At 50.5% G+C, this 27,622-nt stretch overlaps 2 protein-coding genes across 7 annotated transcripts in view; one reads left to right on the top strand and one right to left on the bottom strand.

Annotated features, from left to right (window-relative positions):
- greb1l (GREB1 like retinoic acid receptor coactivator) overlaps window positions 1–875 on the bottom strand; it is a 39,359-nt gene extending 38,484 nt beyond the window's left edge. For 2 of the 4 annotated variants that reach the window (XM_047027286.1, XM_047027288.1), the window contains exon 1: window positions 608–875. The gene's annotated coding sequence lies outside the window, so the exon portion shown is untranslated. Of the gene's footprint in view, window positions 1–414; window positions 583–607 lie in introns of those variants that run through there. The other 2 variants (XM_047027283.1, XM_047027284.1) reach the window with 1 other exon arrangement.
- A 996-nt stretch (window positions 876–1,871) lies between these two features.
- On the top strand, window positions 1,872–27,492 carry rock1 (Rho-associated, coiled-coil containing protein kinase 1). Of its 3 annotated transcripts, none has more exons than XM_047026788.1 (33): window positions 1,872–2,762; window positions 8,592–8,673; window positions 10,497–10,597; window positions 10,726–10,863; window positions 11,033–11,208; window positions 11,402–11,486; window positions 11,673–11,817; window positions 12,240–12,378; window positions 12,704–12,795; window positions 13,554–13,713; window positions 14,107–14,176; window positions 14,603–14,691; window positions 14,913–14,961; window positions 15,109–15,244; window positions 15,644–15,735; window positions 16,172–16,418; window positions 17,814–17,920; window positions 18,063–18,213; window positions 18,816–18,976; window positions 19,285–19,469; window positions 20,091–20,160; window positions 20,288–20,391; window positions 20,491–20,656; window positions 20,772–20,865; window positions 20,949–21,037; window positions 21,159–21,350; window positions 21,586–21,751; window positions 23,992–24,062; window positions 24,190–24,278; window positions 24,472–24,550; window positions 24,664–24,925; window positions 25,114–25,321; window positions 25,999–27,492. In XM_047026788.1, the coding sequence occupies exons 1-33, from the start codon at window positions 2,670–2,672 to the stop codon at window positions 26,000–26,002; spliced, it is 4,092 nt and encodes a 1,363-aa protein (XP_046882744.1). In that variant the 5' UTR covers window positions 1,872–2,669; the 3' UTR covers window positions 26,003–27,492. The 3 variants fall into 3 exon arrangements, with proteins under 3 accessions (XP_046882744.1, XP_046882743.1, XP_046882742.1); XM_047026787.1 differs by having other exon boundaries at window positions 25,546–27,492; XM_047026786.1 differs by having other exon boundaries at window positions 25,543–27,492.
- Window positions 27,493–27,622: the final 130 nt, after the last annotated feature.

Genomic DNA, 27,622 nt, shown 5'->3' with positions numbered 1-27,622 from the left:
CGTCATGGATGTGGACCCAACATCAAGATAGATCGTCCCCCCATCGCAGATTATACTAGCGATGATGTTTTCTATACATTTTACTAAAGCGCATTACTAAAGCGAATTTTACAGTTTAAACAGGCTCAAAAAATACTCAACATGATCTCAAAATATAACAACATTAAGAAACCCCTCAATTTCATTAAAAAGCACATACAGTGACACGAACGAGCTCTTTTTTCGTAGAGATAATCACCTCCAACAGAGCCTCTTCAGAAATTGTGAACGCTCTGACGGTGACACTCAGAAACATTGGCTAAATGAATAGGCAGACTTCAATATATGTGCTAGCGCACGACTATCCTTCTAACTGATAAATTCATTTTAAAGCAAAATAAATGTTGCTTTTATTTTTTTAAATATTTATCTTACCTGTATTCAAACTGTAACTGGTAGCGCATTACTTTCCATCACGGAATGAATAATTCGTTCGTCTACTTCTTTCCACTTCACAGTAGGCCTATGCGTATATTTGTGCGGTGCTAAGCGTCTTTAGTGTCGAAGTACAGAGGGGGAGCCTCCAAATGACGTCAATGAACTACTGTATGTAGCCTACTATGCTTACCTTTTGGCTGCAATGGGTAAATGGAACGTGTAGTTATGTAGAATAGAATGAACACAAAGAGAACAGAGCAAATCTTGAGAGAATAATACAAAATGCATCCTGCACCGTGGAAGAGCCTAACACTCCTGGCCTTCTGTCATATTCTCTCCCCTCCTCTATCTCTCTCAAACGCGTGTATTTACACAAGTTTAATTAAGACAGGATATAACTAACTTCGCCAGTAAATAAAATAAATTCTCACGAATCGGACCCGTGTGAAATTTTTGCTGCAAATCATGGCAACATCTCCCTCTGTCGGCAAAAGTAGCCTAACATCTGAATATCACTGTCACTGCATCGTTATGCTGAGTTCATTGGGTGCTTTTTAAAACAGGCCCAGTACAGCCTATCGCTCAAAAATATGTATAAATATTGTATTCATTCACAACTATTTCCAACCGAAATTGTAATGTTCAGCTTAATGTAACTAGTTTATATTCTACTTAGCATAGGCTATCTCTTGATAGGCTATATCCAGACACAGATGTATTAAAATGTTATGTGCCTAAACAATTGAAAAACGTTGTACTATCAAAATGTTGCATAGCCTAGCCTATTTCATAATTAATGCATAAACCTCAACGTTCCAACGCTATAACAGAGATCCCTCGCAGTCTCAGGTACAGTAGGCTATGTGACCCAGCCTTCCGACTCTCATACATGCCCCGTCCCGTTCAATGTGTTTCTACCGATGTTCTAGCGTCCCCTATGATAGGCCTAAATAGTGCCCTTTGAGGACACAGGAGGACTACCCACGTCAATGCCAGCCAACCATGCTCTCGCCATATGCTGTTTTAAGTGTCTGAAGACGGATTTTCAACTGCACTTTCATGTAAAACTAGGACGTTATACACATATTCTTATCCCACTCAAGTCTTCCTAAACAGATTTTTTCTTAAAAACAAACAAAAAACACTTTAATTTACAAAATTGTACAACCCTAACCCAATCTCGAAAACATTCCGTGCGCCTTTGTACGCCCTCTGCTGGTAGGCTTGTTAACTCAATTGATAAACAGTTTTTTTATTTGCTATATTTAACTTTTTTGATTGCGTCTATACGGTACTGTATTATAATGAAGTTGAATGTCTTTCAAAACGTGCGTGTCGAACCGAAACACTAATGAACTGTAACATATTGCCTTGCCATCATCGTTTCGCGCAACCCTCAAACTCATTGAACGCGCCTGGATTGAGGTCATGCGCAGTACTTGACGTTTCGAAGTTGCTTCTCCGGGGTGTTTGAACAGGAAGGCGGACATGTTGGTCGGGCTGTGGGAGAAAATCGGGCATCGTCTGTTTTTCGAAAAAATACCATCGTTCAAAAAGCTGTTGGCCAATGTAGCGCCTGCAAGATTTTTTGTTTACACCAGTTACAACCGATGGTCAATGACAATGCGAGGCTCACAGCAAAAGGACTGCAATACAGTGTTTTAACAAGACCGTGTTTTAAACTGATCGAAATTTGGAAGGAGAAGTTTTTTTCAGCACTTCTACTTTGCAGCTGTCAGACTCGTTTGTCTTTTTTTCTTTCAAGGGCCTGGTACTGATATAGATATGGGCCTGGAGTAACCTTGCACATATCCAACTTTGCAAGGCATATTTAAGCTGTTGCTATTGTTCGGATGTATCAACATTTTTAACCCATCTTCTGTGGCATCCTGTGGAGACTGACTAACGTAAAGTTAGCTAATCTGTTGTGCTGCATTTAACTTGGCTGGCTAGGTGGCTCGAGCTGCTAAAGTTATCGCGTTCAAACTCAAGCTGGGGAAATATCTTTTCTCAGAAAATGTGGCTTCCGTGTTTCCAGCGCCGCTTTAAACTCTTTGTTTGCGAAATTTTGAGAAGACATACTACAGCACTTCTTTGAAGTGCGGCTTACACACCAAGTTCACGGGAAGAAAGGAACATTTGGCTAGCTAGCGTAGCTTCAGGTTGCTAGCTAAGCTAGCTAGCTAGCCTTCTGGATTGCCAACTATTTTCTTGATTATCTCACCATCGTGGATATCGACTTGACTGCGAAAATGTCAGCCGGCGAGAGTTTGGAGGCTCGGTTTGAAAAAATTGATGCCATGCTGAAAGATCCGAAATCAGAAATAAACACGGATTGCCTTCTGGTAAGTACTTTAGCTAGTGTTTGTAGCTAGCAAATGTTACTTGGACAACTCAGACAGCTAGCTACCACATTGCCCAGAGTCAGTCACATTCGTCAAGAATCGTCTGGCTAGCTAGCAGGCAGGCTAATGCCTCGCGACGCTACTATAGTGTGGGCGCAAGGACGTTATTTCGTTTGATAAAAGCATAGGTTATAGGTGCAACCTAGCCAACTAGTTATTAACTATCTCTTTAGCCAACCTAGCTACTGCTTATTAATCTACGTTGCCAGATCTGTTGCAAGTTCCCTTGCCAGATGGTCAAATAACCAACAATTCATCTGTGTGGCTCCAGCTTTCCAAATCAGGTTCAAGACTTCCAGCAATGAATTGACATTCGACCTGCTATACATTTGATTCAAATATCTTGTTATGGGAGTTATATTATAGACAATTGAATGTGTTGCTGGTTTTTAAAGCCAGCTTGCTTTGTGTTGACTGACTGTTGATTTTTTGCTGTCATAATAATGTGACAAGGCTTGTGAATAAATCAGTTAATGTCCTTTGAGGATAGATGCTTTAGCCAAGGGCAAATATGATCTTGATTGCTAAAATAGTATATCCGAAGAAGCAGAACAGGAAATGGTATGTGAAATACCTGTTTTATCCAAAACCTGTCACCATTGTGTTTCCAAGCCAGGTTGGAAGTGAGGATGTAAACTTCAGCTGACAAACTGGATCAGGGCTGGTGTAGCTGTCAGCCACCATTAACATGTATTGTAATGACAGGCCTATCAGTGATGTGTCAGATCTGCCGGCCTGCTGTCCCAGCTGCAACAGTTCACCTGCTCCTCTCTTACCGGCCCTGTCTTAGTTACTCCTCGTGATTGGCTATGTCTGCAGGGCCTGCTACACAGGATCCCTCAGAGAGAAACCAACACGCTGACTGAACTTGTTATCACAGTGTTGTCCTAAATGAGTGCATAGGCAGTGATGGCTCTGAGGGGCCCGGGGGGTCTGTGCTGTTCGAGCTGTAACATACCGTATCTGCCTGTCTTTGGTTCCTCATTTGTAGATTAATTGTTTACTACAAAAGGACCCAGGGCATGAGGAATTATGCAAAACTTTGATTTGTGTTAAACAGTAAAATATTTCCTAAACAGCTTGTCACATGTAACTAGTTGGAGTTAATAAATCACCAGCAACAAAAGAACAACAATAAAACACAACGTAATTGAAGTGTGACCTAGGAATGGGCGATATGGGTAAAAAATTATCACAATATTTCCATTCGATAACAATAATTAAGACGATAGACCACGGATCCGCTGTAGTAGTAAAATAAGTATCTTTCTCAACTTTTTCCCTACACTCGGCATAAAGTTTAGGCAGAGCGGTGTGAGAGATATGTTTGGGGCCAGGGAGCACGTACCTGGGGTCAAGTAACTTAAGCTTTTAAAAACCTTGCTTTTTATCAATACCTTGGTGCAAACTCACACTTTCTGCATGTTCCAACGAGCGATTTTGCTTCAGGTGGTAAAAAAGGTTTTTCGTATTACCAGACTTGGTAGCCACCTGTTTGTTTACTACACAATTTGCACAGAACATTGCTCTGCTCTTTGTCGGATTTCAAAAAGCCAAACCACTTCCAAATAACTGAAGAAGACAAACCCTTTTTATCAATAATTTCTTCATTGGAAGCTCCCTCGCCATGGCTATCGCTACCACTGCTTTATAACAGCAATAACACTCATTTTCCACGGTTAACATTAGCTACTCCACTCGAGGTGCTCAGTATATTTTAGTAAGCGTAGGCTACCATTTCTCCACAACTTTCTGCTGCATCACAGAAAAATGTCAGCAGCTTCACCCCATTGCCATCAGTGTGTGTGTATATATATATACATATACATGTCTTAAAACATGATCTTTAACATTAGTGATCAAGTGGATGGGAGGATATCACATCTGGATCTTGGGATCTGCTTCCTGACCCTGTAAATGCATTATGAATCCACCTAGAGCACCATTGTATGGCTGTCTGATGGAAATGTGTTTCCCTGAATTTCCTGCTATTGTTTTGGGAAAATGCCTTATGTTTGCAGGTATGAAATAGCCAGCCTAAACATGCACGGATAAGGAACCTTTTATCTTAGAGTTGATTTGTTGCCCCAATTAGAAGCAGAATGGACAAGGGAATGCCCAAGTTGTGTGGTTATGGTTGAAAATAATGGTGAGACAGACTTCTAGCTCCAGCTAGAGACATACCAGTTCTCCAGTTGTGTCTAACTTGGGGAGGTGCTTTTCCCTTAAACTCACCCCCATAGCCACCTTACTGCATCTCTTTCTAATGACACTACAGGCCATTAAAGCAGCTGAAACTGCCTCTAGCAAGGGCAGTTGTTTTATCTCCCTGCCGGCTTTAACTCACCTAAAAAGCAACACTCTTTGCATTTTAATGGTAAAAAGCTGTGAGGACTGTTTCTGCAGGCAGTCACACACAAGGGTGTTGTTCGTCTACCCTCCCCCCAATCCCCCCTCCTCCTTCTCTGCAATCTCCTGTGATCAATGAATGGAGGCCTTTTGCTGGAGCCCCTCTCCACCGCCGCCGCCGCCACCACCCTGCCACTCCACCCACAGCTTAATAAAATTCCATGCTAATCAAATAACCTCTTGTCTTTGACTCGCCTGGAGTCCCCTGTGTGTCCCAAAGCCATTCTGTGTGTCTGGTGAGCAGAGACCAGGCCGGCTGCTCTCTCTGAGGTAGCTGGGTGTGTGCTCTGCCTGCCCATAAACCAAAATTATGTGAAGTTAAGACTCATGTTTCTGAAGTCCCTTGAATTGGGACATTTAACTCATAAAGCAGCTTCCAGCATGTTGCCCCGTGAGTAATCGCTTCCATCAAAAAAAGAAAAAAGAAAAGCACAATGCTGGTCTTTCACTGGTCCTGTTGGTACCTGAGTTTCTGTTGGTCCTGCCTACTGGTGTTTGTCTCTTTCGTGACTGTTGTGACTCTGACATTTGCCTGGCATCCTCCACTCAGGGGTGGCCTATCAGCCACGGTGTTCAAGGCCTGTCATTCCTCTTATCTTCTCACAGAGTGGTTCCTAGCAGCGAGAGGGCCTTATCAGTGATGGGTTGTGCTTCAGGCAGACTCCTGAGAGCCACTCTGAACAGGCAGAATTCCTGGCATTGTGATGGGAAAGCTCACCGACATTTAAAGCGCTGCTATTGTCCATGTATGTTTGTTTGTGTTTTTAGCAGGCTTTCCATAGTTCACTTAGGCCCATATATTGTGCCCTGAAAACCCTGGAATAGGAGCCACTGTAATAGCATTGGTTTTAGACCTTTTTCTGTGTGGAGAACTTGTTTGGCCACATACTTAAAATAGCTCTCTGACGTGTACAGTCCTGTTGAGGAATGTTACTGTGGCTGTCCAGAGTTCTCTGTGGCAGGAAGTTATGCAAACGTGCATTGCTGAGCACAGAGCTGTGTGATTAGCGTCCTGGAGGACTCCAAGTCTGCTTCTTCTTCTTTTTTTCTTCTTTCCATAGCTATGCCTAGCTACAACTGTATGGTCAACAAGGCCTCACTTTCTTTCTTTTTTGACTCCTCCCTCTTCCTTCATATTCTCCCTCCTTCCCTTCCATTTCTTTCTGTTGAAGCTAGCCTCTCCTTCTTTTCCCTCCTGTCTATGACTAGCCTACCTCTCTCTTCCAGTCTCACTTAGGGTTCTGCTTTCTCCCTCCTTCTGCCCACCCAGTTCTCACCTCCCTCCTGCCCTCCCTCCCTCTCCCGAGGCGTTCACTCACTCGACGTCTCGTCGAGGCGGGGGGGGGGGGAGAGACTGCGTTCCTGACCCCTCTGCACTCCGAGAGGAGCAGCACGGTTACTTAAGAGGATTCCCCTGCTCGTCAGAGCGGCTGATTCACCATTCGTCATCATCATTTGTGCAGAGATGAAGGCCTGTTATGTGTCTGTATCAGTCAGTGGTTAAACGCAGACAAACGTTTTTTTTCCTCCCCCTTTTCTTAACAGCTATACGTCTACTGTGCTTTGAATCATTGAATGAGTATGGATTGGGTCACAAAGCCAAGTCATAGATTCAGTAAAGTCTGTTCACCAAGGTCATATTATATTATATATTATATTATTCTGCAAGATAGTCACGTACGCTAATAGACTCCTAGCACTGTGTTTCACTGTCGGTTCTCCTTCCTATCCGTGAGGAAGGAGCCCATTTCTGCAGTGCTGCAGCAACTCTTTGTGTTCATGTGCCCTCTTTTTGTGAGCTATCCTGGATTAAGGAAGATTAGATTAAATCCTGCTGGTGGCACTTCTGCCCTGGCATGGCCTAAGGCTAACTGGCCCTTATGCTCACAACTGGTGGAAGAATGGGGATTAATATGCCTGTGTTAGAACATATGACAACACTAGTAATGGACCCCGTTGATTCATGTAGCACAGTCCAGTGGTTGTATTGAAGCTCATGGTCTGTGGACAGTTACATTCCTCACATCCGCACTGTATTTCAAATACATAGGCGCTGTTGTTTCGATTTGACCCGTTTTAATAGCAGAAATAAACTGCCAAACGCATGCATGTTTCCTATAAACAGAGGCTGCTTTTTTTGGTGTGGGAATACGTCGAAAAGCTAGGTAGCTAGCGGATTTACCATGCGAAAATTAATCAGCCAAAACACATGCGTGCACAGGTTGAGTTTAGAGAACACACAGGGTTTTCAAGTTGGTCTTTTTTGACTGAGGGCAGAGTGGAGTTGAGGAAGTCTCGCTGTGCCAGTTCTCCTTTGAGGTCGTTGATGACGCGGATGTGTTCAGGCCCAGAACACCGTCTCCCCTCCTGCACCAGCACACACTCCACAGATGGGAGGCGGTTGGTCCTATGTCATGTAGAGGGGAGTCAGGTGGCTGAGCGGTTAGGGAATCGGGCTAGTAATCTGAAGGTCGTCAGTTCAATTCCCGGCCGTGCCAAATGACGTTGTGTGTCCTTGGGCAAGGCACTTCACCCTACCTGCCTCGGGGGAATGTCCCTGTACTTACTGTAAGTCGCTCTGGATAAGAGCGTCTGCTAAATGACTAAATGTAAATGTAGGGTCTGGGCATACGTCCTTACTGTTACTGCACCGCAGCAAGGCTACCTACACCTGTTCCTGTCATGTCACGTTTGTGACCGGAAGTGAACGGAGCAGGGAACAACTTCCCCCCTGTTTGCTTTGCCGGCCAGAGGACCGGCTCTCTGGTAGTTTAGGTTAAAAACCTTCCACACACTGTGGCTACATCAGTCATCACTGGGAAATTGTAAGCCTCCGTTTGTAAGCCTCCGTTTTCTGAGTCACTGTCATGAGCGGGTTATTGTTGACTTTGTGATGATTTGGGATGTGTGCTTGTCTGGATGACCAAGAACTCGCGGCTCAAGCAGCATGTCCCCCAAACCCATTTCTGCTGGTGGTTGTTGCAGAAAGTGACGCAAAATGACTCTCAAAAAGGTCCGTCCTTTGTCAAGCATTCTTCAGTACTGTTTACCCATTTGCGTGTTCCGATTTGATATTGTGTTTGGGATTGAACTGAAAACCCGAGTCGTGGGTAGTATCATATAAAGTATAAGTATGGGGTGCTGTTTGAAGGGTGTGGCTTGCTGTGGGAAGTTCAAGGCACATGGCTGGATGGAAAAAGCTCTCACAGAAGTCAGAGAAGCAGAGTTTATGCCTTAGATGTCTACATGGAACAGGAAGGTTGTGCAGTGAGGCTGGAAACAAAACTACTGCAGTGACAGTGACATCGCCTATTAACTCTCTTCTCCCTCCCTCCCTCTCTCTCTCTCTCTCTCTCGTAGGATGGCTTGGACGCGTTGGTGTACGACCTTGACTTCCCAGCCCTGAGGAAGAACAAAAGCATCGACAACTTCTTGAATAGATGTAAGTAGCCCACGCCCGGTGCTCCTCCCCGATTGTCACTTCCACGGCTCCTAGACCGGGGCAGGCGGGCGTCCGCGGAAGCTACCGGAGGCTCCTAGGACGAGGCTCGTTTTTTGGGTCAGCGCCTCCATCCAGGCGCAGGCACAATTGTGTCTGGCGCTCAGACTCCCCCAACAAAGGCTCTTTCATGAGTGGCTGGTGACCCACATGATGGTGGAGGCCTCCCCACACCGAGGCTCTGCCCTCGCACTGCTCCGGCACCACGGCTGGCGGCGGCGGCGGTGGTGGTGGGGCATTCTGGGAAATGCGCAAAATACAGTACCTCCAAGAACAAGGGTGTCTGTGTGTGCTGTCGGTGTGCCTGTTGTGTGAAGGTTATGACAAATTAGAGTTGAATCGAGATACCCTTAACCCCCCCCCCACCATACTGGTTTTATACACAATATATCTATACACTATATGTCTATATTAGATAGACGTACACATATTATAGTGGATGCAATGGCCTAAACGAGGGGGGGGTGGGTAACTTGCAAGTTAACCTGCAAGTACATGTAAATGGTTGATAGTTATTAACTACGTTTTCCATGCCGACAACATCATCTGAGTTCATCGGATGACTGAAACGTTTTCGATGAGTTCTTTTGAAATGCTGGGCTCTCCTGAGACCCTGAGACTGGCAATACAAGCCTGTGACGCCTTGGGGAAGAAACTGTCGCAAGCTATTTGTTCAATTAGTGTTGCTACAGTACCTTTTGTGTTTCGACAGCCGAGTGTTGAAAACGCATCGATGGATGTTAATGGGACTGGCTGTCTTGTGAGAAGGACTGGTTGCCAGTGGCATGCACTGCCCGAAGCCTTTTGCACTTCCCAGTGTTCTCTCTGGAAACTAGTCCATGCAGTCTGATAGTTCCTTCCGGAACAGTCCAGAGCCCCTTCAACTCACAGCTCTGTGAGCATCACCAACCAGCCTCTCCGCCACCTAACTCTCCTCCCTTTGTCCCCCCCCCGAGCCCCATGGAGGTAAATCTGATTTGAAGGGTTCCCAGGTCTGGGCCCTTCCTCACAGCCAGTCGTATTTGGAAGCGGTGGATTGTATTCCCTCGAGGCCCTGCTGGAAATGACTCGCACTTGGATGTTCTTATTCAAATAGGCCCTCGCCTGTATTTTTAGATCAATTGAACTCGGATGCTCCCGCCCAGCCCCCCCCTCTCCATGCGTTCCAGTGCCAGTTGTGACCCGTGTGAATAGAAAACGACCCCCCCCTCCCTCCTTTGTCAACTATGACCAAATTTGGCTGAGCTCTATCTCCCCCCAGAGGGGCCAGTGTTGTTCCAGTCAGGAACACGTTCCCCCCCGAGCAGCTTCTCCCCTCCCAGCAGGCCTGTCGGTCAGGCAGGGCTTTCCTCATCAGCAACCTTGTCCCCCCCCCACCACCAACATCACACACGTCATCGCCCGACACCTTATTTGGTAAAAGCCAACTTAACAAGCGCGCACTCGCCAGGTGTTCTGTGTAAAGGGGAACAGGAGTACTGCAGCTGATGAGCTACCCTGGAATGTACACTCATGTGTCCCATGGTTTAGATGATGCGCCCATCTCCATCTTGTTCCTTATTTGCTCCTCTCATAACTCGTGGATGTCCCCCTGCAGGCTCAGTGATCTGGGGGGGATCAGGCTCCTGCAGTGGGGAGCTGGGCCTGGGGGTTTCTTGACTCGTTTTCTTTTTTTTGTATGGTTGGAAGCCTGCGCTGCTCTAACATGTTTTTCTTCTATGTCTTTTCTCTGTCTCACTCTCTCTCTCGCTCTCTCTGTTCCCCAGATAAGGACACCATCAGTAAAATCCGGGACCTGCGTATGAAAGGGGAGGACTATGAGGTGGTCAAGGTCATTGGGAGGGGAGCGTTTGGAGAAGTCCAGTTGGTGAGCGTCCTTTCCCGGGCTGCCCGCATTCAAACTCGCATCCGTTTTTTTCTTCTTCCGCGAGCGGTACAGCTCGCATGCTGAGTTTTGAACTCTCTACGTCCTGCCCCCCCCCCCCCCCCCTCCAGGTTAGGCACAAAGCCACGAGGAAGGTGTACGCCATGAAGCTGCTGAGCAAGTTTGAGATGATCAAGAGGTCCGACTCGGCGTTCTTCTGGGAGGAGAGGGACATCATGGCCTTCGCTAACAGCGCCTGGGTCGTGCAGGTAGGGGTTCCTCTCCCAGTCCTCCCAGGTCACCTGCTGACGCTGCACATTCTCTATCCACCCGGGGGACGCTGGAAGCGCACAGGGGCGCGTCGCCTCCTCTCCCTGCCACGCTCCACGTCCCGGGTCTGGACCGCCTCTGACATCCGTCTCCTCTCTGGCCCCGCAGCTGTTCTACGCCTTCCAGGACAACCGCTACCTCTACATGGTGATGGAGTACATGCCTGGCGGGGACCTGGTCAACCTGATGAGCCACTACGACGTCCCCGAGAAGTGGGCCCGCTTCTACACGGCCGAGGTGGTGCTGGCACTGGATGGGATCCACGCCATGGGCTTCATCCACCGGTGAGGCCTCCTCTCCTCCTCTCTTTCCTCTCCCTCCTCTCCTTCCTCTCCTTCCTCTCCCTCCTCTCCTTCCTCTCCCTCCTCTCCTTCCTCTCCCTCCTCTCCTTCCTCTCCCTCCTTTGTCCCTGTGTACAGGGGGGGATGAGTTTAAAGCTGGCTTGATTGTTTTTCTGGGGGGGTCTATCTCTTTTAGGGACGTGAAGCCTGACAACATGTTGCTGGACGAAGCAGGCCACCTGAAGCTGGCTGACTTTGGAACCTGTATGAAAATGAACAAGGTATCTCCTGCAGTCATCACTCCACCCTGACACAACACGCACATGTCATCCCTGGGGAGAACAGTCCACTCGTTGTGTCAGCAGGTTGAACCCTATGCAAAACCAGAGGGCTGTGCTCTTTGATTTTATTAGGTAGGAGTTTGGTGCTGTAGCTCATGAGGCTGTCTCTCCCCCCCATCCCTCCAGGACGGTATGGTACGATGTGACACGGCCGTGGGAACCCCTGACTACATTTCACCCGAGGTACTCAAGTCCCAGGGAGGGGACGGATACTACGGCCGAGAGTGTGACTGGTGGTCTGTGGGAGTCTTCCTGTACGAGATGCTCGTCGGTGAGTTCACCCCCGGGGCCCCCGCTGTACGTGTGCAGGTGACGCATTCAAGTGCGCCGCCAAAAATCACGTGAGGGTATTGGAGTGTCATTTTTCACGAAATGCCTGCTCCGAATGGGAGATGGGGGGCCCCCGATCGTCCTGTGTCTTGTCGTCGCGAAAGGCTTCCGGCGAGCAAGCTGTGCAGGCTCGTACGTCGTCGCTGCAGGGCTTGTGTGCTTTTCCTGTGTTTGATATCGACCACTTTGGAGAGGATCAAAAGTCATTTCCCACAGAAACGTCAACAGGATCCCTGGAACAGATCCGGCCCTCCAGCAGGCCCGGTCGTGTGTTCTGGGGCTCTTTAGAGGGGGGGGGGGGGGGGGGTTTAGGCTTCATTTGTGGCCGTTCTCCTAACCCATGGCTGTGTGGTCCCGCTGCAGGCGACACGCCTTTCTACGCCGACTCGCTGGTGGGGACGTACAGCAAGATCATGAACCACAAAAACGCGCTGACCTTCCCCGAGGACAGCGACATATCCAAGGACGCCAAAAACCTCATCTGTGCGTTCTTGACCGACAGGTAAGATCGAGGGGCACCAGTTATTGATCTTTCACTTCGTCACACCTTCACTTCACTCATTGATTGCCATTGACTCGCTGACGGGGTACAGCACATGAAGATAGCATTCTTTAAAATGCCATCAGGCGCCTCTCAGTGTTGCTCCCAAAGCAACGCTGACGGTTAAGGGCGAGATCCAGCCCCCCTAGTACTGCCAGCCAGCTGTGCTGACGTGGTTAAAACGTGACACCACTGCGGTTCCCCTTGAATGTACACAATGTGGATTGCTTCCCAAGCCCCAGGCTGGGATATTGACGGCTGTGCGCTGGTTGGGGTGTCTCCTCAGAGAGGTGCGACTGGGACGCAACGGCGTGGACGAGATCAAGAGGCACCCCTTCTTCAAGAACGACCAGTGGACCTGGGACAACATCAGGGAGAGTGAGTTTGGCTGGAGGGACACGCCCACGTTTCGCGCTTGGCGCTGCCCTTTTGACACCTTCCCCTTCTGCTTTCTCTCCACGCTGTCCGCGTTGACAATCTGATACTGACATGAAAAATTATTAGTTCTTTTTTTTTTTTATGTTTCGTACCTGTATACATGTTTATTATAATGTGCCAAGGGACGATGCTTTCCCCTTGTTTTATTATTACTGTGTTCTTAAATCCCTCTCGGGATCAGTTAAGTTCCTATCTGTCATGTCTGTTTCTCCAACAGACCCAGTGTGAGGAACGGGGGTGGTTTCAGTGTGTGGGGCAGTCGAGGGAGCACAGAGACACAGCCCAGGGTGGGGGGGAGGGGGGAAGCCAGGTTAACCGTTAGCCTCCACCTCGTCCACCAGAGCAGGGCCAGATTAGGAGCGGAGGGCTAAGTCCGCCGCGCTGCGGCCCCTGTTGAGCAAGTTGATCTTCGGTCCTCCCCCAGCTTGGAGTCAGCACTTTACCATGCCTCCAGCTCCCAGCACACGGCTGATTGGCCGGTTGGGTTCACCTCTTGTTGTTTACACACCTGAGAATGTCGATGATCAAGGCACTCTTCACATCCCCCCCCCCTTTTCTGCAGGAAACCCTCTGCCTCTCCCCAAACAGGGCTTCTCACACAGGGACATGACGTGATAGCTAGGGCTCGCGCAGACGCGCACAGGTCCACTGTCTCTCTCCCGTCCCCCTCAACCCACTCGTCTCTCCCCCCCGTGCAGCGGCCGCCCCCGTGGTGCCTGAGCTGAGCAGCGACATCGACACCAGCAACTTCGACGACATCGAGGAGGACCGCGGCGACGAGGAGACCTTCCCCATACCAAAGGCCTTCGTGGGAAACCAGCTCCCCTTTGTGGGCTTCACCTATTACAGCAGCCACCAGTGAGTCCGCCGCACAGCCGGCACAGCCGGCACAGCCGGCACAGGGCCCCATAGTCAACCGAGCTCGTCCGCACGGCGGCCATCTTGGTTCTGCTCCCCCTTTCGACATTGTGCAGGCGCCTCACTCGCTCCAGCGGTCAGTCAGCTATTGAACTGTGCTCGTGTTGAAACCAAAGCCACTGTTTCTACCCTGACACAGCCGAGCCAGTGAGCCGGTGTATGTTCTTCAAAGTAAGACGGCAGCAGTCCCCTACCTGAACCCTCTATCCTAAGTTGACTGTTGTACTCTTCCATGGCTAGTTTAGTGAGCCGTGACCCCCTGTGTCGTCTGAAGGTGTGTGTGCATGTGTGTTAAAGCTGTTGTGACAGAGCTCTGCGTGTGTGTGTGTTCAGGTTCACCCGCAGCTCCAGCACCAAGACCAGTGAGAAACGCAGCAGCTCCACCAAGGAAGAGAAGAGCCATGTGAGTTCCCCTGACGCAGCCCCCTGCAGCTCCCTTTAGCTCCCTGCAGCTCCCTGTAGCTCCCTGCAGCTCCCTGTAGCTCCCTGTAACTCCCTGCAGCCCCCTGCAGCCCCCTGTAACTCCCTGCAGCCCCCTGTAGCCCCCTGTAGCTCCCTGTAACTCCCTGCAGCTCCCTGTAGCTCCCTGTAACTCCCTGCAGCCCCCTGCAGCCCCCTGCAGCTCCCTTCACACGCTCCCCACTGGCTCCAAAACCTGTCGTGGGACAAACCTGCCTCTGAACTTAACTTCAAACACACAAGCGTGTGTTTTTTATGTTTAGCAATAAGATAACGTTATTGTCTGTCCCAGACTAGCAGGAATATACTCTACATTGATTGTGCATTGTGCTTTGCCGGCCTTGGCTGTGTTTGTCTGTCGTCGGTCCAGCTGGAGAACCTGCAGAAGAGGATCTATCAGCTGGAGGAGCAGCTGAACAGTGAGATGCAGCTGAAGGACGAGATGGAGGCCAAGTGCAGGTATGGACATCAACACCGTCTGGGACCAAACTCCCATGCACCGCATCTGTCGAATGGTTCGACCAGTGACGGTTAATAATGTCAAAACTCATTTGACATATATATGCATTTTTTCTCAGCCCAAAATGCTCAACAAAACAAAACACCTGATGCTATGTATTAGTATGCTATGTATTTGTATCCTATGTATTTCAAAATGTATCTTGCGCTCTCTCCCCCAGGACCTCAAACACCAAGCTCGACAAAATCCTGAAAGAGCTGGACGAGGAGGTGAGTGTTTTCTCCACACACACACACACACACGGTTTTCGACGGCTGGCGTCGCCCCCACCACACCGAGTTACAAGCCCCCAGTGAGGATGGCCGAGTGTGACTTCCTGGTAGTGACGGGGGGGGTGGTGTGGTCCTGCTCCCCAGGCCAACCTGCGGAAGGCTGTGGAGGCCAGCGTGTCCCTGCTGGAGAAGGACAAGATGATGATCCAGCACCGGGCCACCGACTACCAAAGAAAGGGCGACCAGGAGGCCGAGAAGAGACGCAATCTGGAGAACGAGGGTACGCCACAAACTCCCCTTGTCTTCCTCCCTCCTCTACCTCCCCCCTCTCTCATTCTATAAAGTGCATGATCATATTTTTCTTTGAAGACATGCAAAGTTTCCCCCCTCTCCCCCCCAATTCAGCTATTTGATCTGACCCAAACATATGTTGGTCCCAAATGGATGACACCAGCCTCTTTTCATGGTGTGGTTAGCTGGGAGAGGATGCCCAGGGCCTTCTTAGACTGGCCATTTAGATTGCACCAGGAGACGACACTAAGTGGATCTCCACATAATAACCTGGCCGTAGCAACAGTGGGTGAAACAGCAGATTGGACACCATGTGCATGAACTTGCCCCGCTCGTGTCTGTCGGATGAGACGGGGGGTCATCTGAATTCTCCGTTGGCTCTCTCCAGTGTCTACTCTGAAGGAGCAGCTGGAGGACATGAGGAAAATGAACCAAAGCTCTCAGGCCTCTAATGACAAGATTGTGCAGCTGCAGAAACAGGTAAGAACACGCACGCACACAGTGCCATAACGGGGAAAAGCCCGCCTACAAATAGATTTCATCAGGGCCATGCCGGTGTGTCGTCCAGACTGATGGGTCTGGGAGTGTTATCTGGAGGTCTGTGTCTGTACAGTCATCTGCTCAGGGGTGAAGGGGGGCTTCTGTCCAATAGGAGATGTGCTTGGACTGATGGGAGAGATTGAAAAATGAATTATTTTGTGAACTTATTTATTTATGTATGCTTGGTGATGAGTACCCTTTTATATGTCTTCATATGATCGATTCAAAACCCATCGAGACACGAGGCATTCGAATCATTCATGTTCATATATAAGCAATAAGACATAAGCAATCCTAGATAAAAACAACAAGTCTACAGAATCTCCGCAACCAGCAGCTTGAACCTGTCCCCGCCCCCGCACCCTTTGATTGACAGCTGGAGGAGGCCAACGACCTGCTGCGGGCCGAGTCGGACACGGCGGGGCGCCTGAGGAAGAGCCACACGGAGCTGTCCAAGTCCATGAGCCAGCTGGAGGGCGTGAACCGGGAGCTGCAGGAGAGGAGCCGGGGCTGGGAGGGGGAGCGAGGCCAGCTGGAGAGGGAGCTGCTGCTGCTGCAGACCACGCTGGACTCAGAGAGGAGGACCTCCAGCCAGGGCTCCGAGGAGATCCACGAGCTGCAAGGTAGCCCAGCCACGCCCACACACAAACACACCCACACACGCTAAAAAGAAGCTCAAATTGGATTTGGGTGGTTGGCTTTTCTGGGGGGTTTTAGACGTTGGATCTTGGGGTTGGATTAGCTTGGATCTCGATGTGGGGGGGAAACTAGTTTCAACCTCGTTAACATGTAGAGCTGGGAGCCATGGTGTCCCTCCCTGATTCAACAGCTGCTGGAAGCCCAGCCCCAGTTTGAACCGTCCCCATCCATCACCTGCCCACTGATCTGGGACGTGCCCGGACAGTGCCGGTGCCCCGAGCTGCACATGGAGCCGTCAGACCTCCATCTCTCATCAAGGCCTCCTTAAAGCTATAAATGAACTCCATTAATCAACACGTTTATTTCAGTAGATCAAGAACAAGCATACCAGGGTTTCTGCAGAATCTTCAAAAGTCTTTACTAAGTCTAAAATTCTGAACTTCAAATTTAAGGCCTTAAAACGTCAGATTTGAAGCCGAGGTCTTAAATTTAATTTAGTGATGTCTAAAAAAGGTTTACCCTTGTTCATTTCCAGAACGCTGGCCGCAGAACCTTTTTACAAAGTAGTAAAAAAGTATTGAGACGTAGCCTACAAAGGGGAGCTCGAGTCTTTGCTACAAAACCATCAGAACGCTGCCCTCAGAACGTTGGTTTGGTGTGTTGTAGTTCTTTCTGGTGGATATTGGTGTTGGTACGTATGCGGTGATAAAACTACAAATCCCGCGTCTCCTCAGTTTGTTATAGTTCGGAAAATGGGAAAGTGTACTTTCAATGAGACATGGCTAGATCACAGCGATTTCCGCTGTTGGTTACAAGCTGTACCTAGCTCCAGGTACGAAGCTTGCTGCAAACTTTGCCCAAAAAACATAGCGCTGGAGTCACACACCAGAGCGGGGAAACAAGCTACATTTGAGGGAAAGTTTGTCTTAGCCTATTTTCATTTTGGGGGTAAGGTTTTGGGCATTTGGCACATTGTGTGTTGAAGGTTACTAATGCAGCTCACTGTAAGTTCATGCTTTTTCAATGACTCATTCATTGAAATACAAGGATCTTTTTTTTCTTCAGAATTTCTTTAATTTGAATATTTTTGGGGTAATGCATTGTATAGGTCTTACATTTCAATCTTTATGGTCTTAAAATGTCTTTAAAAAGGTCTTACATTTGACTTGCAGAAACCTGCCGAAACCCTGCCTGTAGACTATAAAGGGTGGGGCTTTTATTGATCAAAATGACTTGGGACATTAGGGGTTATAAATGGCAGTGGGGTGGTAAACCGTGGACCGCGACCTCCACAGTGATTCAGCAAAGGGAGCCGATTAGCCGTTTCCCCTGTGTGGGCTGTTGTGAGAGTGTTGCTCCTGTCTCCCTGTGTGGCTCAGCGCGGATGTCGGGGCTGCAGGAGGACAACAAGAACCTGAAGCTCAGCCTGTCCAAGCTGGAGACGGAGCGCAAGCAGGCCCAGGAGAGGAGCAACAACCTGGAGAAGGTCCGTCCCCCACCGACACGCTGCCATGAACCCCCCGCGGCCCTCCTGCTGAGCAGGGGAACGCCGCCCCCTCGTCAGGTACGCTCTCTCTCGATACGCTCCTCTCTCTGGTAAAACGCGGTGCCGTGTCGTGTTGTCGCAGGAGAAGAACGGCCTGGAGATCGACCTGAACTACAAGCTGAAGACCCTGCAGCAGCGTCTGGACCAGGAGCACACGGAGCACAGGGTGACCAAGGCCCAGCTCACAGACAAGTACGAGTCCATCGAGGAGGCCAAGTCAGCAGCCATGCATGGTACGTCTGGCCCCGTGGCGGAGCACGGCCCCCCCCCCCCCCCCCCCCCCCGTGTCATGCTCCGTGTCATGCTTCTGTCATGCTCCTCCTCTCCTCTGCTCCCAACCCCCTCTCTCCTACCCTCCTCTCTCCTCCCCTCTCTCCTCCTCCCCTTTCTTCTCCTCTCCTACCCTCCTCTCTCCTCACCTCCCCTCTCTCCTCCTACCATTTCTTCTCCTCTCCTACCCTCCTCTCTCCTCACCTCCCCTCTCTCCTCCTACCATTTCTTCTCCTCTCCTACCCTCCTCTCTCCTCCCCTCCCATCTCTGCTCCTCCCCTCTCCTCTCCACCTGCTCTTCTCCCCCAGAGCCATGTCTATAGACTCGTACCCAGAGGGCATCAGGATGAGTAGAAGGAATTCAGGCGTTTGGTCCACATTTGCATGTCAGAACTTTGCTCCGGGCATCCTGTACAGATGAAGCTGGGGCCTAGCCCACGCTCCCAAGAACAGCAGGCGCCGGAAGCTGATTCCAACTGCTACGTGCATGTTCACGCACTAAACCACCTCCCACCGAGTCCACGGACGGCCCAGGCTCACGGCCCGTGTGTGTGTGTGTCTGCAGCGGTGCGGCAGAAGGTGTCGGAGGAGAGCGGGGCGCGGGTGCGGGCGGAGAGCAGGGTGGTGGAGGTGGAGAAGCAGTGCTCCATGCTGGAGTTTGACCTCAAGCAGTCGGTCCAGAAGATGGAGCAGCTGATGAAGCAGAAGGAGAGGCTGGAGGACGAGGTGAGAGACCCTCCTCCTGCTAGAGCAAGTGTTCCTGGTCCTTTCTGGTCTCAGTGTTATGAAATAGCCTTTTGGAATGCATGCGATTTCGCCATTTGGCATATTTCAACCCGATTCAAGCCTTCTCTCCTCTTGTGTATTGTACGTTCAAATAACAACAACAACGAGGTATAACGCGTTCATTGAGCGGACGCTTTTATCCAAAGCGGTGCACAGAGGTGGATTCAACCCCCTCGACTGCAGGCAAATAGCTCCAGCCGTCCCCGTGTACACGTGCCCTGACCCCCCTCCCCCCGCTCCCCCTCCAGGTGAAGGCCCTGCGCATGCAGACGGAGCAGGAGTCCAGCAAGCGGCTGCAGGCCCAGAGCGACCTGAAGGGCCGCCTGCAGGACGCCGAGCGCCTGCGGGGCTCGGAGAAGCAGCTGAAGCAGGAGGTCAACGCCGCGCTGGAGAGCAAGCGCTCCGTCGAATTCCAGCTGGCGCAGCTCACCAAGTAGGGAACGCCCCCAAACACACTCCCACGGTCGGGGGGGGGGGGGGGGGGATTGGGTCTAGAGAAGACAGCCTGTTGTACCGACTCCCTTCTTCTGCCACAGGTCAAGCCTGTGGGAAAAGAAGCCATTGTCGACCGCCTCACAAACTTCACACACAAGCGCCAAGCAGCCAAACTGCACCTTTTTTTTCCAAACGTTCCAACCCTATCTGCTAATAGTCTTTAGAAGTCAATGTGTCAATGGCCTTACAATTGCTTGTTATTCCAGAAAAGGCCTATTATTCCAGCTTAGAGGGTGTCTGGGCCAATGTTTACACCACAGGATTACGGCTTAGCCAGCCCCTCCCACACACACACACACACACACACCCACTCCTAATCCCCAATGTGGCGGTGTGCACTCTGCAGGGAGTGGCAGGCTCCGTCAGTTAACGCCATCGCCGTCTGCCCCAGCGGATGAAAGCACCCCTCAAATATACCTCGTCACACTGCGCACCCGCTAACTGCGACCAGCGCTCCAATGCGCACGGTTCACTCCCGTGTCGCGCTGGTGAATGCACTGCTGTGAAAATGACCGCTGCACCTCAATTTTAACGGGCCGTGTTTGGATGTGTCCTCCAGGCAATACAGGGGCAACGAAGGACAGATGAGGGAACTGCAGGACCAGCTGGAGGCCGAACAGTATTTCTCAGTGAGTAGAGCCACGACCCCCCACCACCACCGCCTAACCGCCCCGTACACCAGCCCCGTGTGAGTGAGCTTCCCTGGGTAACGGTCGTGTCTCCCCCCCCCCCCCCCCCCCCGCCTGGCTCTCTCAGACACTTTACAAAACTCAGGTGAAGGAGCTGAAGGAGGAGATCGAGGAGAAGAACCGCCAGGTCCAGGATGCTCATAAGAAGGTGCAGGATCTGCACAGTGAAAGGTAACGACGTCGCCTTCACCCGGCACGCGCCTGCCACCGGCCCTTATGACTCGCAGCCACGTGGCAATTTGGGCTAACGTGTGTGTGTGTGCCCCCCAGGGATTCCCTGTCAGCCCAGCTGGACCTGACGGTGACCAAGGCCGAGTCGGAGCAGCTGGCCCGGGCGCTGCAGGAAGAGCAGTACTTTGAGCTCAGCCAGGAGAACAAGAAGGCCCAAGCCCGCCACAAGCAGGAGGGCTCTGAGAAGGACGCCACCATCGCACGGGTCCGTACACGGCTGCACACACACGCACACACACCTCCTGGGGCGCAGGTCACTGCCATGCCAGTGAGAGTAGGTGTTTATTTTCCTCACCTGCCTTCTCCTCCTCCTCCACCAGCTCGAGGAGTCCAACAGAACCCTGACCAAAGACGTGGAGCACCTCAGCAAGGAGAAGACGGAGCTCACTGAGAAGCTGCACTCTCAGGAGGAAGGTACTGTCTCCCTCCCTCCCCCACACACCCACTCCTCCAGAGCCCTCCTGGTGTCCTCACCCCGCACCTCTCCCTCCCCGCAGAGTACGAAGCCCAGAAGGAGGAGATCGCCGCCACCACCAAGGCCAACTACGAGAAGTCCCTAAACTCAGAGCGCACGCTCAAGATCCAGGTACGGGCTCCGCTCCTCTGCCGCGCGGGCCAAATCCTCACGTCCCCCATCGCTACGGTGAACGCTTCCGAACACGGCCGCTCAGTCACGCCGTGTGTCTCTCTCTCTCTCCCCCCTCCAGGCGGTGAACAAGCTGGCGGAGATCATGAACCGCAAGGACATGAAGCTGGACCAGAAGAAGAAGGGCAGCACGGCCGACCTGCGCAAGAAGGAGAAGGAGAACCGCAAGCTGCAGCTCGACCTCAACCAGGAGAAGGACAAGTTCAACCACATGGCCATCAAGTACCAGAAGGAGCTGAGCGAGATGCAGGCGGTGAGCAGGGACTCTCGCAGCGGGGGGAGGGAGATGGAGGGAGGGGGGGGGGGGGGGACTGTTCTCCAGGCCAGGGACACCAATCAGAAGTCGCCTTTACATGTCGACCAGTCGCATGACATGTCGACTCGTATCCAACCGTCTTAGAGAGCGAACACGATTGATGTGTGAAAGCTCAGCCCAGTTCAGACGGTTCATTTGACCCCCCTGCTCCCCCCCCCCCCCCCCTCCACAGCAACTGTCCGAGGAGTGCACCTACCGCAACGAGCTGCAGATGCAGCTGGACAGCAAGGAGAGCGACATCGAGCAGCTCCGCGAGAAGCTCAAAGACCTGCACCTGCGCATGGAGAACTCCAGCGTCACCAGCCTGCAGACGGACGAAACGGACAGCAACCTGGCCGGTAAGGTCCCCGCCCCCCCCCCCCCCCCCACCACCCAGGCCGGGGCTGGGCTCAGACAACTCCCTGGCAACCCCATCCCTCCTCCCTCTCGGACAGCCGGCCCGACAGAGGACCATCTCCCTCTGTGGACAATCTCCATCCCGGAAGGCCCCCTGCCCGGCTCCAGACGGGGGGAAAGTCCGGCTTCGCCAGTTTGGATGTCTGAATTGGTGTATGCACCTAAACGTCCTATGCTAAAAGCGAGGGTTGGTTTTGATCGGTCAATCGGTTTACTGCGTTAGGACCTCAGTCATATGAACAGTTGTAAGTACTGCCGTGTACGTAGGGGCCGATGTCTATCACTGACTTGAATGGCCTGTTGGAAAAAATATAACCTTCACATTCGACGTAGCTTATGAGGGGTTGCAAAATGACACACAAAAAGCTATTCGGGGACACTGGATGCTACATGTGTGGAACGACTCGAACTGATATTTAAGACCGGATCTCAGACCCGAGTTTCCCCTGCAGGGTCGTTGGCCCTCTGGCTGGAAGGGAGCAGGTTCGAGAGAGGTTTCCTAAATAGGTGGAAAGGTCCAAATTGCCCCTCCTGAAGAACCACACACAGAGAACGTCTCGTATCTGTTTATTTGAACCGTGTAGCAAAGAAAAGTGGGTAGCAGGCCACCCATAAAAGGCTGTGGTTAGTTTCACATGTTAATCACCTATCCTACACAGAAGTCCACAGCCAGCATGGACAACTGTGAATCTAGAGAGCAGATTGTTCCTTTGTGGGTTTTCATGGACTGTTTCGACAAATAGCATCCTTGTTTGATTGTCTATGGTTTTAAGTGTGGCGCTTGTTGAAAGACTTGATGTTCTGAACTCAATGTTTGTTGGTGCCGGGTGTTATTCTGTATTTTGAACCCTGGTGTCTGTGGTTTAAAGTCTCTCATCTCTTATTCCCTCATATCCAGTTGGTTCTCCTTGCTCTGTGATCTTTGTAACTTCTATTCTTTTCCCTCTGTGAGTAACCTGCAGCCTGGATTTCCCATTGTGCCTGGCCTGTGCTGTCTTGTGTGTGCGCGCGCGCTCGTGTCTTTGCTGTTGTGTTTCCAATTTTGAGTTTCCCTTTGCCTTTAGGGTGAGAAAAGTACCTTTTTGTTGAACACTTTTGAAAGAAGCTGTTCTGAGTGACAAGAAAATAGGTATTTATTGCTGTATTGGGACCAACCTTCCAATGACTGAACACAGCAACAAAAACTAAATCCATACAAGAGTTTCAATTTCCAACCGTTAATGTGTTTAGGACTTGACTCAACTCTGACTCAACATTTGACTCTAAAGTGCAGGGCATGGGAGCCTAATGATGTTTGCTGGGAGATTCTTGCGTGTCACAACTGAGGCTCCATATCGACACCAAAGGTCACCGTTCCAGACCTAGATTCCCCCCTGGCTGAGTTAACTCATCACTCTGAGCACCTTTCAAAACATGTCTGGAAACCGGGACCACGCCCCTGCTACGTTCCTGTCTGCTTCCAAAACGCACTTTTTTTACTGTTTGGTGTGTCGATGCATGACCACCTCACAACTTCCCTCACTCGGTCACCCTGGGCGTCAAGCCTTTGTCAGTTCCCCTAACTTGTGTTGTCCCAAAGCATGCCGAGTTTCTGAACAGTCTGTAACACTTCACAGATGCCACTGATAATCCAAACGGTACACAGGCCAGCCAGTGTCTTTGTGGCCCAAAGCCTTCACGATGAATTCAACAAAGAGGATATTTACTCTGCGTCATAGTCAATGATAAGGACAAGCCAATTGGCGAGCCAAAGCGATGTCATGCTTACACTATGTGCACTCGCTGATCTCCCTCCTTCTTAAAATAGAGTTTGAAACCTCTGACGTGCTGGAGGAACGCCACCATTGTGCCTTTCTCATTGATTCATGACCAATCCCATGATACCCCTTAATACCCCTTTATGCATGGGATCTAGATCGGCCGAATTGTGGATTACCAGCATGGGATCATGGGCCTTTCACACACGAGCGTACATTGCGTGCGTACATTTAAGTGGAGCCCAGACAGCGAGAAACGTTGTTTTGAAACAACAGAGTTCTGTGTTTTTCTCCTCACCTGACTCTTATTTATTTGTGTTGTCCGCTCTGCCAGTTGAGTTTGGATTGTATCACTGCATGGCCTTTTTGGGGGGTTAGTGTCTCATCGCTGGCTCGGTTCTTGAACTTGGCTCATCTACCCGCAGAATCCAGACTGGAGGGGTGGCTGTCCATACCTAACCGTGCTAATATCAAGCGCTACGGCTGGAGGAAGCAGGTATGTCACAACAAGAAGACTCCCCCCCTCCTCCACGCTGGGGTCCCGTTCCCCCACGCCCCTCTGTGTCCCCACCAGCTCCTCGTGTCCCCCAGAGCACGTGACCTCATTCGTGTGTTTTCTCTAGTATGTGGTGGTGAGCAGCAAGAAGATCCTGTTCTACAACGACGAGCTGGACAAAGAGCAGTCCAACCCTTCCATGGTCCTAGACATCGAGTAAGTGCCCCCCCGCCGTCCACGCCTGCGGCTGCGTTGGCTGACGTCTCATTTGCAAAAAGTGGTCTGTTGTATTAGCCTCTCTCACACCTGCTATGAGGACGTTTAGTTCCCACGGTCGTGGGCTGATTTGGCAAATACGCTCCGTGTGGTTTGCCTTTCTGCCGGACTGACCGCTTGTCGTCCCGCACAGCAAACTGTTCCATGTGAGGCCGGTCACCCAGGGAGACGTGTACCGGGCAGAAACTGAGGAGATCCCCAGGATATTCCAGGTAGGACACCTCCCTCCCCCCCCCCCCCCCCCCCCCCCCCCTTTGGTTCAGTCGAGCAGGTGTTTCAGTCCCCTCTCACTCCCCCCCCCCCCCACACTCTGCCTCTCCTCTAGATCCTCTATGCCAACGAGGGCGAGTGCAGGAAGGAGGCCGACGTTGAGACGGTCCCCCAGGGCGACAAGACCAACTGCCTGCCTCACAAGGGCCACGAGTTCATCCCCACCCTGTACCACTTCCCCTCCAACTGCGAGGCGTGCTCTAAGCCCCTGTGGCACGTCTTCAAGCCCCCGGCCGCGCTCGAGTGCCGCCGCTGCCACGTCAAGTGCCACAAGGACCACCTGGACAAGAAGGAGGACGTCATCGCCCCCTGCAAAGGTACGAGACACACACACACACAGGGCCCCGTCACATGGGAAGAGAGATGGGGTTTTTGTTCTCGATGGGATACTTTTTTGGGGGAATGTTAATGCATTCTCCCCAGCAGGGAGAGCGAGTTGTGCGAGCTCGTGTTTTCAGCGTTGTTGCATTTGTCCCTTCCCCCCCCCCCCCCCCCCCCCCCACAGTCAACTACGACGTGACGTCTGCCCGCAACATGCTCCTGCTGGCCCTCACCCAGGACGAGCAGAAGAAGTGGATCGGCCACCTGGGCAAGAAGATCCCCAAAACTCCTCCCTCGTCCTTCATGAGGGCCTCGCCCCGCACCATCTCCACGCGCTCCGCGGCCAATCAGTCCTTCCGCAAGAATCCCAAAAGCATCACGGGCAAGCCAAGGTAACCTTTGCACCCCGCGGTCACGGCGTGTGTTTTCCCCCTTCATTCTCCAACGGTCTCGGCCGTCACATTCACGGCCTGTCGGCTGGTAACAGCTGTCGGGTTGGGCTTTGTGTAGGGACGACGTCGATGGGATGACCGGAGCGGGTGCGCTTTGGGGCTGACTGCCGCTGCGCAGCTCCGTCAGTCGTGTGACCTGCTGTTTGTCTCCTGTGTTGTAGCAGGGCCCAGTCCAGCGTCCAGGCCGCAGACCCAACCTCCAGCACTTGTTGACAGACGCTTCTGCAGACCCCACATTTTCGGGAGAGAGTCTCGCGTCATTAGACTAAATCCTGCCGTTTTGATCGGCGCGGTTTATTTATTATTAACTGTGTTAATGGTCTAATCGTGTCCTGGGTTGGTTGGCTCCTTGGTGGTTGTTTTCCATTCGGCTCTATGTCTCTAATTCACGCTCAAGTCTCGTTGGTTTTGTCGACTAACCCTTGGCTTCTTTGCAACCCTGCTTGAGCAGGTGGTCCGTGTGAGAGATGGGGTGCAGACGAGCGACGACTATTAGAATGCTGTGTCTACATCTGTTTAGGTTTTCCCCCTGAGTAATGTATTCACTTCTGGGAACTAACCAGTTGATAAATGACTTGCCTTCTTTTACTGGACACCTGTTTCTCTCTTTCTTCCAGCTAACCATCTGAACCACTGGATTCTGTTGGGGACTGTGTTTTGATTTTTTTGTTTTTCTTATCCTCCTATCCCCTTGAAAAAGTGGATGCCCCCTGTTTTATTCAAAAGTCAATTGAAACAATCTGATCAGCGCTGGAGAATTGGAACACTTAGCTGACACAAAGCATCAGGGACATTGAGGCCTGCTCTTCCCCCCCTCCTCTTCCTGCTCCTGCAGCCCCGAGGTCCCCCCTCAACCAGGAAAACGCTTACCTGCAGTTTTCCATTTCTTCCAGAGGATGGCGCTGTCATCTTAACCAAACTATGGACCTGATTGGGGGCGAGGGGGGACTTTTGGCATGGGTACATTCTCCATATCATCAGTTGTGGGAAACGAATGGTGGAATGGGGGGGGTTTCGCTGGGACTCTTGCATGAACATGGAGGTACTGTAGTACAGGGATTGGCTTTACTCTGCGGTGAATGGGTACAACTCGCAAGAACTCCAATGTTTTCCTTACCTGTCTGCGAACACTCTGGCTTGCACGGACAGCTGTTTCCGTCTGAACTGACTGCTGCCTTCACCTGATGGACTCCTGGGGGCCTTCATGCCTCTGTTTCTATTACTCTGCAAGTCCGTTATAAGGGTCGGGGCGGAGCGTTTGGCAAAATGAGTATTAGATGAATATCGAGTGAGGAGCATGCAAGATCATCATTTAAATCTATGCATTATTATTTTTATTATAATTACTGTTATTGCTCCAAGCCATAAGGAAATTCCATTGTAATGGCGTATAGGAGACCTAAAACTTCATTGAATTGTATGTGTTCATTGGGTACATCGTTTTTTGTTTTTTTTGTGTAATGTTTATTTTTTGTAATGTATTGCCTTACATGATTCATAGATAAATGGTTCAAAAGGAAAACATTAAGTTAACAAATGTACAACTGCACTGTTTGAATTGTAAATTATTTGTAGAAGACTCAACAGGTGTAGCATTTGGCCCACCTAGTGCCTTAACTTTTGGATAACGATTTTACTGCCATATCTGTTTGTGTTTATCTCCAAAACAAGACAAATCTTAACTCTTCCATTTTTTTGTTTTAAATCTGCCACTTTGTGGTTTTATCAGTAAAGTTCTGTCATTTGACTACATCAATAGCCTCTTAATGGACACATATCAATAGGGTGTCAACACACAGTTCCCAGAGTCCATTGCCCCATATTTGAATGGTGTATTTGGACAAAGGCAAATATGCGTATCACAAACTCCTCTTAGTATAGATATAGTTCTACATGGACATGTCCCATTCATGCAACCCCCCCCTGGTGTAAATAATTAGAGACAAGGATCATGAATACCTCCTCAATATTCAAAATTGTTTTTACATTTTTGTTCAGCATAAAAAGCACTGGAACTATGATCTACTCTATTTTGTCTTGGATGAACTGCATGTTTAACTGCATTGGAGGCCGCACTGATGGATATGTGTCAATAAACATATCTTTATCTATCATGTGCAGTTTATTTTTTTTACCAAGAAATACATCCTAATGACAATGGAACCCTGTTCACTAAGGTATTAGCAACCACCATATTCATCACAGTAACTTGTTGGTTGGCTGTTGCACAGCTATCCAGTT

This window comes from Hypomesus transpacificus, chromosome 10, assembly GCF_021917145.1.
Source record: "Hypomesus transpacificus isolate Combined female chromosome 10, fHypTra1, whole genome shotgun sequence".
Taxonomy (NCBI): Eukaryota; Metazoa; Chordata; class Actinopteri; order Osmeriformes; family Osmeridae; genus Hypomesus; species Hypomesus transpacificus.
Note: the sequence above shows the minus strand (reverse complement) of the source record. Positions and strands in the feature narration are given on the sequence as shown.